Source organism: Littorina saxatilis, linkage group LG7 (assembly GCF_037325665.1).
Source record: "Littorina saxatilis isolate snail1 linkage group LG7, US_GU_Lsax_2.0, whole genome shotgun sequence".
NCBI lineage: Eukaryota > Metazoa > Mollusca > Gastropoda > Littorinimorpha > Littorinidae > Littorina > Littorina saxatilis.
The window spans coordinates 42,506,324-42,525,894 of record NC_090251.1 but is presented as its reverse complement, the minus strand read 5'-3'; the positions used below and the strand labels follow the sequence as shown (position 1 = coordinate 42,525,894).

Sequence of the window (19,571 nt, the reverse complement as noted above, 5' to 3'; positions counted from 1 at the left end):
CTCAGAGTCAACTTTGTGTGCAGACTCTCCTCGGTGTCCGAACACCCCCGTGTGTACACGCAAGCACAAGACCAAGTGCGCACGAAAAAGATCCTGTAATCCATGTCAGAGTTCGGTGGGTTATAGAAACACGAAAATACCCAGCATGCTTCCTCCGAAAGCGGCGTATGGCTGCCTAAATGGCGGGGTAAAAACGGTCATACACGTAAAAGCCGTGGGAGTTTCAGCCCATGAACGAACAAACAAACTAGCGAGGGGCGTGCCGTAACATGTGCGTGTCTCCATGTGTTTCCGGCACATCCCTCGCTAGTGATTGGTAACTCTTTCACAACACATATATACCCGACGGGAGTTATTTCCGAAAATCGTCTATTGTGATTGTACTGACACGAATTGATTGAGTAATGTAAAGATTTATTACTTTTACAAGACCTTTAAGGCGTAGGATGTCTCTCTGTTCCTTTCTCTTCAATCAGATCAGTGTTTTGATATCTGTGAAATAATCTTGAATAAAAAATAATTGAAAAACAGCTGATTAGATTTTTGTGTCTCATTTTAAGTATGCTTGTTTGATGGTCAAGTTCATTTTGTAACATGGACATATATAGTTGTGAGAGTGTACTGGTAATTAAACTAAGCAGCAAACAAATACACACAAGCGGAAGCACACACACACACACAGAGGGAGCACATGCATACATGTACATCTATCAATATCGAAAGAGTCATACTCGACTTTCATAACATTTTTGTGTGTATTTTTGTATTCTGAAGTAGGAAGAGGTAAATCAGCATGTTTCAAATGCTTTTTTTTTGTCTGTATAAAAACGACCAACTGCTACGATGTTGAAACTAATGAGAAAAGTTCACAATTCAAAACATAATCGTCTGTTCACTGTCAGACCTGTATTAATTCACAACAAACACACGACAGGGCCATTGCTAGGAACCATATCTCTCTCTCTCTCTCTCTCTCTCTCTCTCTCTCTCTCTCTCTGTCTCTCTCTCTCTCTCTCTCTCTCTCTCTCTCTCTCTCTCTCTCTCTCTCTCTCTCTCTCTCTCTCTCTCTCTCTCTCTCTCTCTCTCTCTCTCTCTCTCTCTCTCTCTCTCTCTCTCTCTCTCTCTCTCTCTCTCTCTCTCACACACACACACACACACACACACAAGCACACACACTTGTAAGCCCTGTCTGCTTCCTCAACTACTTATATATATATATATACATAAAACATTGACCACTCAACATGTTCATGTAGTCAACAGATTCTCTTCAATCAGCAACAACTTGGTAAACAAGTAACAAAACCCAACTAGCAAAAACTACTTTCAAGACAACATTTTATAACCTTGTCTTCTTTGTAAAACTCCATAACCATCAATGAATACAGGAGTCGCAATACTAAAGAGTAACAGTTTAGAGTATGCAGACAAAATTGCCTCAGAAGACAAGACATTTTAACCTCACCAAATTTAATCAGACATATAATATAGTGTTGTCAAAAAGGTAAGACCACCTTTTCTGTGTGAAAAGGATGTCAAAAACATAATCGCAACAGCTCAAAGGAAAACAACAGAATTTGCTTACTTTCATAGACATCACAGTGGAACCCCCCTTTAACTCATTCGAGGCGCGTCGGAACTGGAATTCCGACATCTGTGTTTAGCGTTGGCTGCGTGCCGGCACTTGAGTTCCGACGGATATCACGAATTTTTAACGGTGTAAACGGTCCTGCTGACCAAGGGAAACAACCCCTGCAATGAACTTCTATCTGTCTACAGTGGTACCATTCACTGTAAACAGTTCCTTCCCTTAAATTGTTGGGATTAATAAAAATTTTGTTGACGGTGTGCGACCCACGTGTTTTGACTTTTCCAAGATGGCGGATCGTTCTGCTGAGACGTAGTAACTTGAAAAGAGTGCTAGAACGTGTTATTCAGTACGGTTCTGATCTTGACCTCAGTGATGATGATAGTGGAGATGATATTTTAGATTCTGGTGACGATTTTGTGCCAATGGACGATCATTTGGGTGATGATTCGGGCAATGCAAGTGTCGATCATGACATTGTGTATGATGAACCCATGACGTAGAAAGTTTTTTTGTTTTGCTTCAAATTGGATATTTTGCGTGGATATGAAGACAACAAAAGGTATGTACTTTCAAATGTTTCATATATTTTCTAAAAGAGTAAGTTTCAAACTTTGCAAAAACATAAGGTATGTAAGGTTATCTTGTGTTGTTGATTTTTAATTTTTTTTTCAAAATGGCTCTAAATCGCGCGTTGGCAGGGAACACAGGGGAAATTTAGCTGCGCCTCGAATGAGTTAAGGCACCCTGAGTTAAGAACCCCTCCCCCCCCCCCCCTCCCCCCCCCCTCCCCCCCTCCTCCTCCTTCCCCCCCCCCCCTCCCCCCTCCTTAAGACCCTTTCTTTCTTTCTTTATTTGGTGTTTAACGTCGTTTTCAACCACGAAGGTTATATCGCGACGGGGAAAGGGGGGAGATGGGATAGAGCCACTTGTCAATTGTTTCTTGTTCACAAAAGCACTAATCAAAAATTTGCTCCAGGGGCTTGCAACGTAGTACAATGTATTACCTTACTGGGAGAATGCAAGTTTCCAGTACAAAGGACTTAACATTTCTTACATACTGCTTGACTAAAATCTTTACAAAAATTGACTATATTCTATACAAGAAACACTTAACAAGGGTAAAAGGAGAAACAGAATCCGTTAGTCGCCTCTTACGATATGCTGGGGAGCATCGGGTAAATTCTTCCCCCTAACCCGCGGGGGGTCCTTAAGACCCTGATCACTAAGATTTTCTATTTGTAACGACATAAATTTAGCCCCATTTTAAGACTCCCTCCTTTTTAAGGCCTGATTTTCTCAGATTTTCGGAGGTCTTTAAAGGGGGGTTCCACTGTACAGAAAAAAAAGGTTAGATATAGGTGCTCTCTCTTTGAGCTGATATCACATGCTGTTGAGCTCACAATATATGTAAAGATAAAGAAAAGTAAAATCAAATCACACAAGACACTGTTTTAAGACAACATCACCTGGCAAGAAGAGTGTAAAGTTGACATTCCACATTGTTTCTCTTACTGTGAAAAGAAAATAGAAATATATTCATTTATTTTGCTTCTCTTGCTTTAACAAAAGTCTCCGTTTTATTGGTCACTTTTTAAAGTCTTTCGAGTATAACTGAAAATAGCTTTCTTGCACACAACCTCTGATATCTGCTCTTTATAAGTACATGTTTACACCGAAACCCACCCATGTAAGATTCCCTCGATGTAGCTTCATAATGTCACTAATTGTACTACTTTTTTAAGACCCCCCCCTGTGGCGAGACCTCAACTTTCCAGATTTTTGAAGGTCTAAAAGAAGAGGCACAGCCGTACCGTTTGAATTCATTCAAATACACTGATCACCTTTCTCACTGTACAATCTTATGTCATGTACTGAATCTGTCATAAAAGTGTGTACAATGTAGCTCTCTCCTCCCAAAGTCCTTTTAATCTCATGTCAGTGTCATCATATTGCCATGTGTCGCCAGAGCTGCCTAGCATCATACACTGCATTAGACCCTATCGGTATTCCATTAGCTCTCGCAAACTTCAAAGCATAGCAAAGCATGTGGTACCGCTATTTCGCGCGAGCTGCGAAAGCTGAGGTTAGAAGTTCTCGCGACGTTCAAAGCATAATAAAGAGCGTGTCTTGCAGATATCTTGCGAGAGCTGCTCAGATACCGAAAAGGTCTATATTTCTCCCCTAGATCCTCCACTATGGAGTTTTTCATACAGACTTGCATCAGAGTCATCACTACAATAACTATCGTAAAACATCACTCAATACATAAAAAAATAAAAATTATCACAAACAGCTTCACACTGCACTGCCAACAGCAAAGTCAGCGTTTCGCACAGACACCGTTCCTCCTACAAGAATATCCGGATTCTGCAAGCCAAGACGGAAAAGTTCGAGGAACTGAAGGGCGTCTTTCTCGTCCATGACACGGCTGTCGTAAGAGAGTGTGACGGACATCTTTGGATCGATGATGGAGTTCTCATTGCCGACCGTGAGGCGCGTGCCGCCGATGGCAAGGATGGCTACTTGTGGCGGGTTGATGACTGCCGAAAACTCTTTGATGCCGAACATGCCCAGGTTGGAAATGCTGTGAACAAACAAGAAGGGGAACAAAATGTAAACTAAAAAGATCCACAAAATACTAGTAGTGTACTTACGTGTGAACGAAGAAAACAAACAAGTAAAGGCGCGACGTTTCAACCCTAGGGTCTCCTTCAGGCAAACACACAAAACGGAAACAAGAAGAAGACAGACAATCGAACAGACAAAATAATTGACAGATGTAACGATTCACTAACCTAAACAAACGGATATATGAGCAAAATTTAAACTGGTTGAACTAAATGAGAAGAAAAACTTGAGTGTGAAAATATGTAAACAAAACGACTGGGGTTATTTTGCTTTGTGACATTTGAATTAAGAAATGTAACTTGTGTTGCAAAACGCAAGACATCTTTTTTTGACCATGATTAGCAAACTGTCACTACTGTAGTCAAGCTAAGAATTTTTTTTTTTTTTACATTAGGGCAAACAGACACAACAGGCATGAGACCAAGGGTAGGGCGGATGGTGGCGAGAACGGTGAAGGGACAGTGAATGTTTACAGTGCCGTGTGCCGGGCTGTGAGTAGTGCCCGCCAATGTTTAGCTCAGGCACCGTCGCGACAGACGCGCCTTAGTTCTATGCAGGAAAATGCAGCGCGCTATTCTGGCCATCTGGCTGACTGTCGTCCTCATCTCTAAGGCAGACTGATACCAAGAGGTGTAAGTTACATTCGCCTTCAGGTTCAGGCATTTTAAAACGCTCGACTCAAGACTAACAAGAAAAAACCTAAAACAAAGAAGACAACAGTAGTAATTATAAAATTGAAGCATTTTTTGTTTCCCAACTTACCTAAATGAGCCACCCTGAAATTCATGTGGCTGCAACTTGCCTGCCCTTGCTTTCTCTGCTAGTGCCTGCAACGTCAAACATTACAGTTTCAGAAAACACACACACACAAAGACACACACACAGAAACTGACAGACACACAGACACAGACACACACACAGACACACACACAAGCATACATGCATGCATAAACACTAACACACACACACACACACACACACACACACACACAAAATCTTCATCTCTACCACACTGTGACAATCAATGCACATGGGTTAACTAGAAATAAATTTCCCTAAAAACAACATAACATTAGACACACAAGAAAGGCAAATGCTTATAAGACTCACCTTTCATCATTCATAATATATGACTCAATAACAAAACATTTGCTGCTCTGTTTAGCAATCTTCACTGTATTTCATTTGACAGCCATCATACATCAAACGCAGAAGAAGAAGACTATATATGTTGATGCTGAAATGTGGATGCTGGAGCCTTACAACAGAACCAACAATGCATGGTTATATCAGATGTCTTCAAGCAGAACGCTGCTGTACATCTGTAAAACAGTGACTGCAAGCACATGCAATTACCACTGTTTCTAAAAAAACAAAACCCAGCGTTTCTCACAAAATATGATTAAATATCAATTCATCTCAACAAAATCTGACCTTCACAGTCTCTGATATCTGGGCCACCCCCAGGGAGGGAACGTTCTGTACAATGGGGGTAATGAGTCCACCCTCTGTTGCCACGGCGACCGAAATGTCCACAGTGGGGGAAGGCTGAAAGTTGTCAGCTTTGTAAGTGGCATTCACCCTGGGAGACCGCTGGAAGCAGAAACAAATACAATTTTCAACAACAGTTCCTTTTTATATTTAGTCAAGTTTTGACTAAATATTTTAACATCGAGGGGGAATCGAAACGAGGGTCGTGGTGTATGTGCGTGTGTGCGTGTGTGTGTGTGTGTGTGTGTGTAGAGCGATTCAGACTAAACTACTGGACCGATCTTTATGAAATTTGACATGAGAGTTCCTGGGTATGAAATCCCCGAACGTTTTTTTCATTTTTTAGATAAATGTCTTTGATGACGTCATATCCGGCTTTTCGTGAAAGTTGAGGCGGCACTGTCACGCCCTCATTTTTCAACCAAATTGGTTCAAATTTTGGTCAAGTAATCTTCGACAAAGCCCGGGGTTCGGTATTGCATTTCAGCTTGGTGGCTTAAAAATTAATTAATGACTTTGGTCATTAAAAATCGGAAAATTGTAAAAAAAAATAAAAATTTATTAAACGATCCAAATTTACGTTCATCTTATTCTCCATCATTTGCTGATTCCAAAAACATATAAATATGTTATATTCGGATTAAAAACAAGCTCTGAAAATTAAATATATAAAAATTATTATCAAAATTAAATTGTCCAAATCAATTTAAAAACACTTTCATCTTATTCCTTGTCGGTTCCTGATTCCAAAAACATATAGATATGATATGTTTGGATTAAAAACACGCTCAGAAAGTTAAAACAAAGAGAGGTACAGAAAAGCGTGCTATCCTTCTTAGCGCAACTACTACCCCGCTCTTCTTGTCAATTTCACTGCCTTTGCCATGAGCGGTGGACTGACGATGCTACGAGTATACGGTCTTGCTGAAAAATGGCAGCTACTTGACTAAATATTGTATTTTCGCCTTACGCGACTTGTTTCAATTCCAAACAAGAATGAAGAAAGCTGTTTCATGCTAGTTCAAAGACTCATTCGAAGCAAACAAAATGTGGGAGTTACTTCTCTACATGCTGACTGCAAGAATTTGCTTTTTTATTCCCTTACACTTTGGTTTAAACAGTATTTCATTCTGATATAATTGTACAATGCCATAGAATGTACACTATAATGAAGGACAAGAAAAACTTAGGCCTAAAAAAAAAAAAGGTGTGGTTACGGTAACCCGACCTACCCTATTTTTAGGGGCTGACCCTATAACTTTTTATTACATTTGTCACAACAACAAAAAACAGTGCCCAAAACGCAAAGCGCTCGAGTCGCACACTTATTTCCCTGTCAAGTAGGTTTAATTTGTACACATTAAAAAAAAAAGTAAAAAAAAAAAAGTGATTGCCTACCTTCCTACCCTATTTTTTTTGGCTATGTTACCGTAACCACACCTATTTTTTTTTTTTTTGGCCTTACGAATGCATGTCCCTTACAGTTTCCCAAGAAAGAGAACAAGATTCTAGCTATAAATGTTTGTTATTGCCATGAGCAAAGGTTGGGATTTGCTTTTTTATTCCCTTACACTTTGGTTTAAACAGCGATGGGACAATATAGTAATAACAAGAAGAGCAAACGCTCGATCGAGTCACTTTCGCAGTTCTGAATATTATATGAGGCATCAGATGGACAGGAAGAAATTGCTATTCACAACACAATGAGTCACGTTCACATAAAATTTGAGCCCGGTCACTTTTATAGTTTCCGAGAAAAGCCCAACGTTAAGTTGTGTGTTGCCGAACAGAAAAGGCTAGTTATCTCCCTTGTTTTTCTGATAACGTTCGTAAAAGGCTACAGATGTAAATACTTTGATGTAAAGAATAATCCTACAAAGTTTCAATCACATCCGATGAACTTTGTCAAAGATATAAAATGTCTAATTTTTCCTTTGACGCTGACCTGTGACCTTGAAAAAGGTCAAAGGTCAACGAAACCATCGTTAAAGTGTAGAGGTCATTGGAGGTCACGACTAAACAAAATATGAGCCCGATCGCTTTGATAGTTTCCGAGAAAAGTCCAACGTTAAGGTGGTGTCTACGGACGGCCGGCCGGACAGACTAACACTGACCGATTACATAGAGTCACTTTTTCTCAAGTGACTCAAAAATGAAAAAAAATAAAAAAAAAAAAAAAAAAAATTTGTGTTTGTGATCCTTTATCTACATTGTAAATGAACATGAATATATTCTTTGTCTCTTTTCCCCCTCCGATACCTTTGCTTCTCTTGCCATTGAGATCCTTGCCAAAACAACACTTCTGTGATTAATCTGTACGTTTCAGTCAGGCAAACAGTTTAGATTAAAAAATTTTAAAATCTAAAATCTGACAGTTTTATAATGCTTCAGCATATCTTTTTTTTTCCAAGTGACGATCAATCGAATCTTCACACAACAAAGTCTTCAAACACTGTACCTCTAGGGCAAAACCAGCAGCTTTGATAATGAAGTCATTCATAGAAACCCTGATTCCTTGTTCTGCAAAACAACATTCAGCGTGTCAAGTCAAAATAAACATGAACTTTCTCTCCCATGATTCACATAAAGGGCAGTAATTTTCTTAAAAGGATGACTATACAGCTTTCGTGTTAATTGGACATTTTCATTCTTTCAGCAGCATGAATTTGGAAATACCAAAAACCAAACTGTCATCCGGTCAGGGTCTTGATTTGTATTTGACGTATGAAAATGAAGCTATGATAATGCCAGTTGCTGCAGACTCGCCGCAACCCAGTCACCGCAACCTCGAGACAACCCAGTCGCTGCAACCCTGTGACAACCCAGTCGCCACAACATCGCGGCAGACTAGTCTACCACAAGGTTGCGGCGAGGTTGCAGCGAGTCTGCGACAATAGGTCACAACATGACCTTTTTTCTGTGAGGGTACATGTTAGTTTGACTGGTTTCTGTGACCAGGTGACTGGCTTTTGTATGATGCTTTGTTCATATATTCTAAGTAACTAGATGAATACCTGTGTTCAGTGTGTGCGCAAAGTGATATAAATAACCTCAACACGAGCAAAGATGACAAACCCAATCACACACAAAATGTACTTGCCTATAAATCTTGCGCGTGCATTGGTTACAATCTGCATGGAGCAGTCGATGGTAGAATAAGCATGAGGTACTGTGCTCTGCAAAATGAAACCACAGCTATCAATCAATAAATCAATCAATCAATCAATCCAGTAATGCTTTAGTGGATAAATCATTTCATAAACTCTGGTACAGCAGTGCTATCAAAACAAACACACATGTTCAGTGTACATCTACTACACAAACATTACTACTGAAGATAAATATTCTGGTGAAGTTTAAGGAACAAAGAGACATCATGTGTCCTTTACTGGGCTGTGTCCTCTCATTGGAGGGGACTCAAATCACAGATTAAGTGAAGTCACCCCCAAAAAACAAAAAACGATTGAAGACTTTTAGGACCTGATTTTCTCAAATTTTCTGTGAATAACATCTGCAAATTTACATTCATTTTAAGACTCTAACTTCCTTTTCCCAGATTTTCGGAGGTCTTAAAAGGCAGGTTCCCCTGAAATGGTGTTGTGCTGCTCACCTTGGACTCCGTAAGCCTTTTAGCGATGACCTTCCTCATAGAGGAGAGAGGAATGTCGATGTACGGCTCTCCCCGCGAGGGAGACGAAGCTGCAGGTGGGGATGCTAGTGTAGGTGCCGCTGCTTTTTCTGGTGTGGCTGACTTGCCCGTTTGGTCCACCTTGTGCAGTCCTTTGCTCTGGATGTAGTTGAGTATATCCCTGGGAAGGCGGTGGAGAGTACAGGTGAGTGGATGCATGTACTGATAGTGATAACTGTGTAGTTACCTGCCTAGGTGGTTTGGTGAGTTGGAGAGTGAGTGAGTGTGAGTGTGTGTGTGTGTGTGTGTGTGTGTGTGTGTGTGTGTGTGTGTGTGTGTACACATGCATGCATGTGTGTGTGTGTTTTGCATGTGCGTGTGTGCGTGCATGTGAGCGTGTGTGTATGTTGACTGTATGAGTGTGTGCGATGGTTTTGGGTTTGGGATGGGGGTGACATGTGCACATTTGTGACTGGATCTAACCATAATAAAGTAGTTTTACAGCACACTGTTAAACAGTCACTTCCATTCAGAAAGAACATACTTTTTTTTGCCCACAGCAAGACAATTGTCTTCTGCTGTTCAAATGCGCATTGTAACTTCCAGAAGATAAAGCATTTTCAACTAGTGCTATTGACTCACTCACCCTTTGATAAGGTTACCCTTGGGCCCAGTGGCAGAGACAGAGCTGGGGGTAATGTTGTATTCCTGTAGCAGTTTCTTCACTGACGGCCCGATTCCAGGCCTGAAAGAACAACAAAAAATACAGATTTATTCATGCAGCACCACAAAATGAGGAATTTGGTTCAATCTGGCAGCCAACCATCTACGGACCACAGAGCTAGGTCACCCGAATAACCAAGCAGGTAAATCTAGTGGCCTGATAGAAATGTTCACCCAGTCCACCCTCATCACAAGACAAATACATGTGTATTCAAACTCACAAGCTTTACTGCTAAACTATGGCACAATTTAGCGCGACTCTTGTTGCTAATAGCTTTTCACTGGAAGGAAGCGGCCCAAATTTTCCAGCAATGGGAATCAATAAATAAATGAAATTAAGTCCACATATCTTACATGTTATGGGTAAGCTTTGTTAGTCTACGGAATCTGTATGGGAAAAACCCCCATCAAAACTGATCAACACGCACAGCAAAACTAAAAAAAGAAAAGAAAAGTACAAACTAAAATGTATTTAGGCAAATTTGCAATAAAACACACAAATCTCACGAACTGCTAAACACAATGAACCAAGCGACACTCACAAGTCCACCTCAATGGCCGCCACCTTCTCAGCTGCAGGAGGTGGCGATGTTGACGTTGCCACTGGTTCTGAGGAGGGAGCAGCCGTCTGTGCAGGTATCTGCACGTCTTTCCAGTCCTCCCCTTCGGCCACCATCATCGCTATCAGAGTACCCACTTTGATTTTGGTAGAGCCGGCTTGATTCTGTGAAGAAAAGAGTGGATAGATAAATGTAGTTTTACACCCTCGCCGTGAAATCATCAGCGGCATGTTTCCAGGTGTAACTTCAACTTTAGACGAGATACAGCTAAGTTAGTTCACCATCCTGAAGAAGTCAGCGACTGTCTGATGAAAATTTGATGAAAATTTGATGAAAACTTTATCAAAACTTTATCAAAACTTAACTTTATCAAAACTTTATCAAAACTTTATCAAAACTCAAAGTGGTTGCTGTTGTGTTTTCTGTTTGTCAGATACCTAGTTGTATGCATGTTTAGGTCAAACCAGCCACTTGCACTTATGGGCGAATGACCAAGGTCTTTTACATGCCACTGTGGCGACACAGGGGTGGGACATGGATACCGTCTCTGGGTCTGCACACAAACTTGACCCGTGTCCGTCCCGGCCTGGATTTAAACCTGTGACCATAGGGACACAAGTCCAGTGCTCTTCTGTCTCAATTACTAGGACCCACCAAAATGTTGAATGAAGTACTGCTGCTTATAAGCAAAGATTTGCATGGTGCTCTGCTTTGCATGTGTACGCATTCAAAATGTTTGATGTTCAATCTAGCGTTTTGCTTTATATTTAAATGCTTACAAAACATCATTTTGTTTTACAGTTAAATTTTTTGTAGACGATCATCAGTGCAGCATCAGTGCAACTTATCATATTTTACCTTTGAGAGTGATATATAGGTAATTTTAAAGGCTCATACTCATTAAATATGGAATGTTGTAAGCTTGAAACCTGGGGGAAAGGCTGTTTTCAGCATTATGGTTGGTGACATGCCAGGAAAAGCATGAAATGAGCAAAAACAGCCATGGCCACTTTTACAATGTGCCACTAAAAGACGGAAGCAGAAATTAACTAAACTAAACAGCTGTGCAGAATGTTCACTTCCCTGTGAGCCAACAACCCACATCCTACTAACCAGTTTTTTTTTATACAGTTTGTTTCCTTTTGTGACATGGGCAGAAGGCCTAGCTCAATAAAACTTTCGCTTGTTCATTCGTTCGTTTGTACTTACCAGAATCTTGGCCAGGATAGCTTCATCATCCTCCCACTCCATGCCAACAATCGCCTTGTCCGTCTGGATGTCACACAGTAACTCCCCCTGCTTCACTGTGTCCCCTTCACACACACACACCATGGACTGGGTTCAGCACGTTACTCAACAAGTCAGTGGAAATGGTGATGACTAGTTAGTTTTTACGTCATCTTAGGGCCAATTGGCTTATCTTGGGACAGGTTGAGTTAATATACTGTGTGAATGTGATGAGAAGGCCCAATATGCACCAACCGGCATGGCTTTATTAAAACTCTCCCAGACTATATGATTAGTGTTCGTTGTATAATGTACAGAAACAACAAGTCACAAGGTGAAGATCGAACCACAGAATATTTTTTCTCAGATGTACTGATTTACATTAAATAGCAAATGTTGTTCTTGAGATTGTTTGATTGATATTCTTTTTCCGGAAAATTGAACTGATATTTATAGTGGATGCACTCTCTCTCTCTTTCTTTCTCTCCCCGGTATGTAATACAGTGGAACCTCCCGTAACGACCTCTCCCAAGAACGACCCCCTCCTTTTGCCGACCGAATTTCTCGGCACGGATGCCTTTTACTATGTAACTAACCTCCCAAGAACGACGACCTCCGTTTTCAGACGACTGACCTAATATCAAAGGGTCAATAACGACTTTGACCTTTTTATCAGCGAGTGTCAAAGTTCGTAATTGCCCAGCACACGCACGCGATTAGTCACGCATCAAGAGTCAGGAGTGGTGGTCTGTGGTCAGCGGTGCGTGCAGATCGAGTGGCCTACGGCTGTCCTCTTCTCACCTTTTGCTGTCACAATTGAATGACTGCCCTTGAAGTAGGGGTAGGGGAAGGGGGGTGGAGGGGAGGGGAGAGAAAGGGAGTGGAAGGTGTTGGTAGGCGCAGTTTGAACAACTCCTCAATAATGAAGGCGTCAATATTGCCCGCCTACCCCATGGCGTTCTTTTTGTTTGCGTACGTATTCTGTGATTTTGTGCTCACCACCTGTGCAGATGAATAATCCTGAATAAACAATGGAAACACTCCCCTTGACTTGAGTTTGTGAGTTGTTTTGTGTCAAAGCGCTCTGTTTTAGTTCAACTTCATTTTACATTTTGAGAGGTTGTGTGTTAACATGGCGACTCCAACAAAAAAACGAAAACTGTTGACGCTAGAAGACAAGATCAAAGTCATAGAAAGAAGCAATAAGGGTGAGACTGTGATCGCAATCGCTATAAGTCTTGGAGTTGGAAAAACACAGATCCAAACCATTATCAAAGACCAGGAAAATATCCAGAGTCAACTTGTATACTCTTAAGACATGTATAACTACATACACGTATTATACCACAGATTTTGCAGTCTCATTGTGCTTAATTCTGTGTGTGTGTGTGTGTGTGTGTGTGTGTGTGTGTGTGTGTGTGTGTGTGTGTGTGTGTGTATGTCTGTGTGTGCGTGTGTGTATGTCTGTGTGTGCGTGTGTGTGTGTGTGTGTTATCTGCCTGTTTTCAAATGGGAGCAAAAATGGTACATGTATAACGAACCCAAATCCCAAGGGACATAACTACGGAAAATCAAAAAGACTTAACTGCACAACTGTCAAAAAATTAAAACCTCCCAAACTCCCAATAAAGACCCCTCCTTTTTACGACCGATTTCTCTGGACATTTTCAAGGTCGTTAGTAGGAGGTTTTACTGTACTTCCATTCTTTTTATATTGGTTTCAATATTAGTTGTGCTCCTGTGTTCGATACAACATTCCATGGCTTTGTAATACAATAAAATAAAAAGAAGAGCAAACGCTCGATCGAGTCACTTTCGCAGTTCTGAATATTATATGAGGCATCAGATGGACAGGAAGAAATTGCTATTCACAACACAATGAGTCACGTTCACATAAAATTTGAGCCCGGTCACTTTTATAGTTTCCGAGAAAAGCCCAACGTTAAGTTGTGTGTTGCCGAACAGAAAAGGCTAGTTATCTCCCTTGTTTTTCTGATAACGTTCGTAAAAGGCTACAGATGTAAATACTTTGATGTAAAGAATAATCCTACAAAGTTTCAATCACATCCGATGAACTTTGTCAAAGATATAAAATGTCTAATTTTTCCTTTGACGCTGACCTGTGACCTTGAAAAAGGTCAAAGGTCAACGAAACCATCGTTAAAGTGTAGAGGTCATTGGAGGTCACGACTAAACAAAATATGAGCCCGATCGCTTTGATAGTTTCCGAGAAAAGTCCAACGTTAAGGTGGTGTCTACGGACGGCCGGCCGGACGGCCAGCCGGACAGACTAACACTGACCGATTACATAGAGTCACTTTTTCTCAAGTGACTCAAAAATAAAGACTGAGAAATATTATCAACTGTTCAAACCAACAACTGATCCAATCACAGTACCCACACATATATATATCAGAACATCACGTATGACTATAAGTATAACACTTTAATTCAGTAATTTCTGACATTGCTCATTTTTATTCTTTTCTGGTGGATTTATTTTCCTTTTTTCTCTTCTTTTTTTTTTTTTTTTAGTGATTTCTGACTTTGCTGGTTTTACTTTTTAAAAGGTGCAGTACGTACTTTGCAGTAGACAATAGGTGATTCAATCTTTCAACATTTTTTTTTCTTTTTCGCCAGCTACATGGCAGTAAGTGGAAAGAAGCACATGACCCTGTTTGAATCTCTCCTGCATCAAAGCTAAAGATAAAGTTGTTTAAAACTCCCTAGGCCAAAAAAAAAAATAGGTCTGTTTACGGTAACCCGACCGACCCTAGTTTTTTCGCGTGACCCTAGACTTTTTTTTGGCATTTGGGGAAAAAATAAAATAAAAATAAAAATATCTTGTTTTTTTGGCAAAATAACGTAAAAATATGGTTTTTTGGAAAAAGAAAAAAAAATCCCGACCTACCGACCCTATTTTTTTGGCCTATGTTACCGTAAACAGACCTCTTTTTTTTTTTGGCCCTATGCCTTTAGCGCCAGCAACTAACATCATGAAGTGCTGAACGTGCTATAGAAGCTGGTGTTATGCAAAACACCCAAAACCTTGGAATTATGCCTGTTTTCAGTGACACAGGTACAGGCAAATCCAGCTAACTCACAAACGGTTAAGTCAAAAATTCGCTTAGCACACAAAGAAATTCTGGTCCGGAATTATCCCTCTTTATCTATGTGTACAAAGTACCCTGAGCTCGAAATGGGATTTCTCTTACGTAAGTCGAAAGACGGATAGCACACAACAGAAAGTCAGTCTCAAAGACAAAGTTTACTCTATATTTACTACAGCAACTCGAAACACGAAACTTGGCGTCTCACACTAGCGCATTGTGTAACCTTATTCCCTTCTTCTCTACACGGACGCCACACCGACTGGTCAGTCGGCACGCAATAAAGTATGAACTGAAGTTAGGAGGGGGCGAGGAGTAAGGAGGGGGCGAGGAGTAAGGAGAATTATCCAACTCCAAGAAAACATTCTGAAAAAGGTGGGGAAGTGGTGACAAGGCAGTGAACGCACTCACCATGCACTGACATCATACGAAAGCAGCCACACAAACACAGCACAGAGGCAGAGGCAGGTGTGCAGATGCTTTGTGAGAATAAGCGTTGAAAACCAGTTTGAATAAAAAAAAACCCCAGCAGATAGAGCCGCATGTCATAATCATTCTTCTTGTCTGGCTTTATTGACTGCATGCCGATCTTGTGGCAGTGACTTTTCACTCTTCAGTCGGACTGTACACAAACAGCTCTCACTCTCCCTCACTGACTACCCTAAGCCCTACAACTGATCTTTGGAAATTGTTTGGAAGAGTACACCTCTCTATTTCTCTCCAATGCTCTTCCTGCTGACTTCAGTGACACCGGACACCCCACTGAGTTTAGCCAGCTACCCCCCACCCCCCCCCCCCCCTCTCTCTCTCTCTCTCCCCAGCCATGTACTGTTTGGTGCTGTGGCCAGAGAGGTGTCACCGGCTAATTGAGGCCAGCTGCACCGCTGTTCACTCAGAGCAAAACTAGTTGACTGTGTCTAACTTTTGACAAAGCAACACAACTGAAGGGTTCACAGATTAGGTAACCGACTCACTGGTCAAGGCTGCAGGGAAACAAGAGTATCTTGTCAATGAAAGAGGTTACACACAGATACCCGATGCTGAGAACGGTGGCCGATTTTTCACTCTCTTTCTCGGAGGGCCTTCATCATTGCAGGGACTGCTGTAAAGAAATGCTTGCTCAGAAACTAACTCTTTTTGCATTGAAACATGCACCAGAACTGGTGGACACCATCGACAATGTCAAACATGAAATCGAAGCAGTTTACTTGAGGAAACGGTCGTCAGCAACTCAAACTTCTCTGTTTTCTTTTTTTAAGAAAATCTGAGGTGACTTTCTTTGTGGCCCCGCCCCCTCCCTCTGTAAGGACCCCCCTCCATAAGGACTGATTTTTGTCAACATTTTCAAGGTCGCTAGAGAGGGGTTCCACTGTACTATGACCAAGTCGAAATTTCGGATAGGACACAATAACAATTCGGTCCCTTCAATTTCGTCTTATCCGGATTTGCCTGTACATACATGTTCAAAATGGCCATACCTTCTTTCTTGTGCCATGCGACGATGGTTCCCTCTTCCATACTTGGCGAAAGTGACGGCATCTCCACTTTCATCCCAGCTGTAACACGACCAAGGATAGTTATCAACAAATCTCATTTTCATGTGCTGTGAAATCTGCAATACCGTTATTTCAGTAGCGCTGCCATGCAGAGTGCTAAACTTTTAAGTCGTCTTTCAGAATAAATCTCAACACAAACTTCTATTCATGGTATAAATGCTGTTCAGTGGAACCCCCCTTTCAATAAGGGAGGTAACTTCCCTTTCAATAAGGGAGGTAACCCCCCTTTCAATAAGGGAGGTAACCCCCCTTTCAATAAGGGAGGTGCGCTTAGATGGTTGACCAGTGTTTCCCGTTTGACCATGTGTTTCCTGTTATTTTTTGTTTTGTTAGTGGGGCGCAACTCCCTTCCGCTTGTGAACCCTGACAGTTATTTCCGGAAAACGTCTATTTCAACCAATCCGACCCCGCAGCTGGGTACCAGCTATTTGGGTGGCACCCAGTTTTGCTTCGTGCATCTCAGCCCTGATGTAAGAGCTATCAAATTTCTGTTTGAAAAACATTCTTTACATCCTTCCATATACACCTAACAACACACACAGAACTTACGTGTCGACCCTCCCGTGGGAGCAGCAGTAGCAACAGGTGATGGTGCAGCAGTTTCCCCACCGGCTGCCTGCGGTGCTGCAGCTCCTGCACCGGCTGGCACTTCTACACTCTGCCAGTCATCTCCCTCATCCACCACTAGCGCTATCAGGGTCCCAACTGTAACGTTTTCGGAGTTGTCTGGTTTCTGAAAGTTTGGGCACAATTTTACAGGACTTCAGCAATTTTCAAGACATAAATAACAACAACAATAACAAATATAATAATCATAATTATAATAACAATGAAAAGTTAATAAACACGAATCATAGAATAATTATGTGCTCTCTGCTCTGTACATTGTTTTCTATGATTTACCATACACACTATTTTACAATACACATGTATATCAACATCTAAATGTGCCCCAGAGCGGCCAGAAAAGGGAAGGATTCGATCCTTCAAAAGCATGCAAATCAAGTTTCTGTCTTTAAAAAAAAAATTTTTTTAGGAGGGTAAAGAAAAGTTTGAGGGTCTGAAGAAAAAAATGGGGGTTAGTTGCAGTACCAGCAACTCTGACTTTTTTCTCTTGCCCCTAAGAACAAGATCGACTTACCAGAATCTTGGCCACAACACCTTCTTCATCATACTCCATTCCAACAATTGCTTTGTCGGTCTGAATGTCACAGAGGAGGTCACCTGGTTGTACTGGATCCCCTGAAGAACACAAATGATCATTCCATTAACTGTTCAGTGCTTCATATTTAGGTGTTGTACATATGTAATAGAATGGTACAAACAGTGAACAAAATAAATTGTAATTCAATCAAGTTGGCGTTTTAATGAAACAGATCCTGTGATTGGTCAGAATGCCTAACTCATTAAAAATTACCGGTCATTAATCTCGATAACCACTCGCTAAAAAAGCCATTAACCACCTGCTGGTGAGGCGCATTGATACAACCTCAACTAGTCTCGGTTAGCTCTGAGGGTCATTTTACAAGTAGGAAATATGAAGGCCAACGAAATACTGAGACCATTAGGTGTGCGAAGTGATGACGTCGAATACGTGACGTAAGTTGATGCATGAATTATTTCGGACTATGTCAGTCAATTCCAAAGATCACTTTTGTGATGAAAAGAATTTGTTTTAGAGTTTGCTGTCCAGGAACCCGTCAAAAAAGAAGGGAAAATGTATGTGAAAGAAAACAAAACAGGAGCAGAGTGATAAGATAGGAATACAGAGACATATTTCTTGGGACTTGACCCTTGCAGGTAGGTGGACTGAAAGTAGTGTGTGAACAGAACAGAACCAATTCTGTCTGTTTACCATCGCATGAAAGAGATCGTCGTCCACATTGAATTACAATAACATTAACATGCTTCCATTTGAAACTTCTCGGTCTTCATCGTGGATTGACGCCCTCCCAAAGTCTAATTGAAGCCCTCCGCCGCTTCGCTCCGTCGGGCTTCAATTAGCTTTGGTCGGGCGTCAATCCACGATGACGACCTCGAAGTTTCAAATGGAAGCATGTTAATGTGTAATTATTTTTGGAAGTGTAGTTTTTTGGTACTGGTAGGAACAATAGTTAAGACAGTACCCAACATGCGTCTGGCTCGATATTGATGCCACCACTTCACGGGCTGCACAGTACTTGATTTTTTATATAACTCGGATTTTCTCGGCGGATTGTTGACGTACATAAAAATCAACTGCACAGTAATGTTCTTCATTGTTTGCTGTACAAAACACATGCAGATGACATACAAGTTCACCAAACAGTTTAGCTGGTATCTTTATTCAAAGTGACCAACCCTTGCTTTCCATCATTTTGCGGGCACAGAGTGCATGCATGGTGGCTCTTTGGCATAGCTAATAATACTTTTTTGATCTGACCCCTGCCTGTCAGTGTCAATTGTCTGATAGTGAAATTCTAACTGCATGTACACACAACGTTTTGTAGCCAGAACATGTGGACCTATACATGTTTACCACTGGGCTACTCTTGGTGACACTCACAGACTGAGTTCCAGATCAAAACACACTGACACACGGTTACGATTTTTCAGGTTTTGTGTACCTTCTTTCTTGTGCCATTTGACGATAGTGCCTGCTTCCATGGTGGGAGACAGAGATGGCATCTCTACCTTGTTTGTTGCTGAAACACACATTTGTGTAAAGCATTACAAAAGAATGGTTTCAATGCAAACACATCAATTCAATTTTTACCATAAACACTGCATGATAGTGCAAGACAGGCCAGGCTATGTAAATTGTAATTTGTATTAAAACGATTTGAGGCAGTCATCGAATGACGTTCAAAACCAACATCATCTCAGATCAGACAAGGCACTCTCACCTGCACATGTCGATCGAAGATAGAATTTCCTAACTTGAGAGTGAGACACGGATGATCTTGAGAGAACGGTTCCCAGACGGTTAACAATACAATTCATTCGTCCCAGACTTCCAACACCGGCCATCGTTGCAGAAGGACACGACGGGAAGTAACCGGAAGGTCATACTTCAGA

The 19,571-nt window shown here is 41.2% G+C and overlaps 1 protein-coding gene across 1 annotated transcript; it reads right to left on the bottom strand.

Moving 5' to 3' along the window:
• Positions 1 to 2,413: 2,413 nt before the first annotated feature.
• LOC138971496 (pyruvate dehydrogenase protein X component-like) lies at positions 2,414 to 19,560 on the bottom strand. Its single transcript, XM_070344240.1, has 14 exons — positions 19,400 to 19,560; positions 19,121 to 19,198; positions 17,656 to 17,756; positions 17,064 to 17,247; positions 16,437 to 16,514; positions 11,831 to 11,934; positions 10,604 to 10,785; positions 9,985 to 10,083; positions 9,321 to 9,519; positions 8,811 to 8,886; positions 8,169 to 8,230; positions 5,654 to 5,812; positions 4,982 to 5,046; positions 2,414 to 4,175 (listed from the first exon to the last, which is right to left on the bottom strand). Exons 1-14 carry the CDS (start codon positions 19,521 to 19,523, stop codon positions 3,887 to 3,889), a joined length of 1,800 nt encoding a protein of 599 aa, XP_070200341.1. The 5' UTR covers positions 19,524 to 19,560; the 3' UTR covers positions 2,414 to 3,886.
• Between the last annotated feature and the right edge of the window lie 11 nt (positions 19,561 to 19,571).

Excerpts from the sequence above, each read along its gene's own strand:
- LOC138971496 (XM_070344240.1), bottom strand. The coding sequence starts at position 19,523 with ATGGCCGGTGTTGGAAGTCTGGGACGAATGAATTGTATTGTTAACCGT. Across the intron at positions 17,757-19,120 it reads CAAATGGCACAAGAAAGAAG|GGGATCCAGTACAACCAGGT; the intron begins GTACACAAAACC and ends TGTGTTCTTCAG. Across the intron at positions 5,813-8,168 it reads CTGCTGGTTTTGCCCTAGAG|CGGTCTCCCAGGGTGAATGC; the intron begins GTACAGTGTTTG and ends TTCTGCTTCCAG.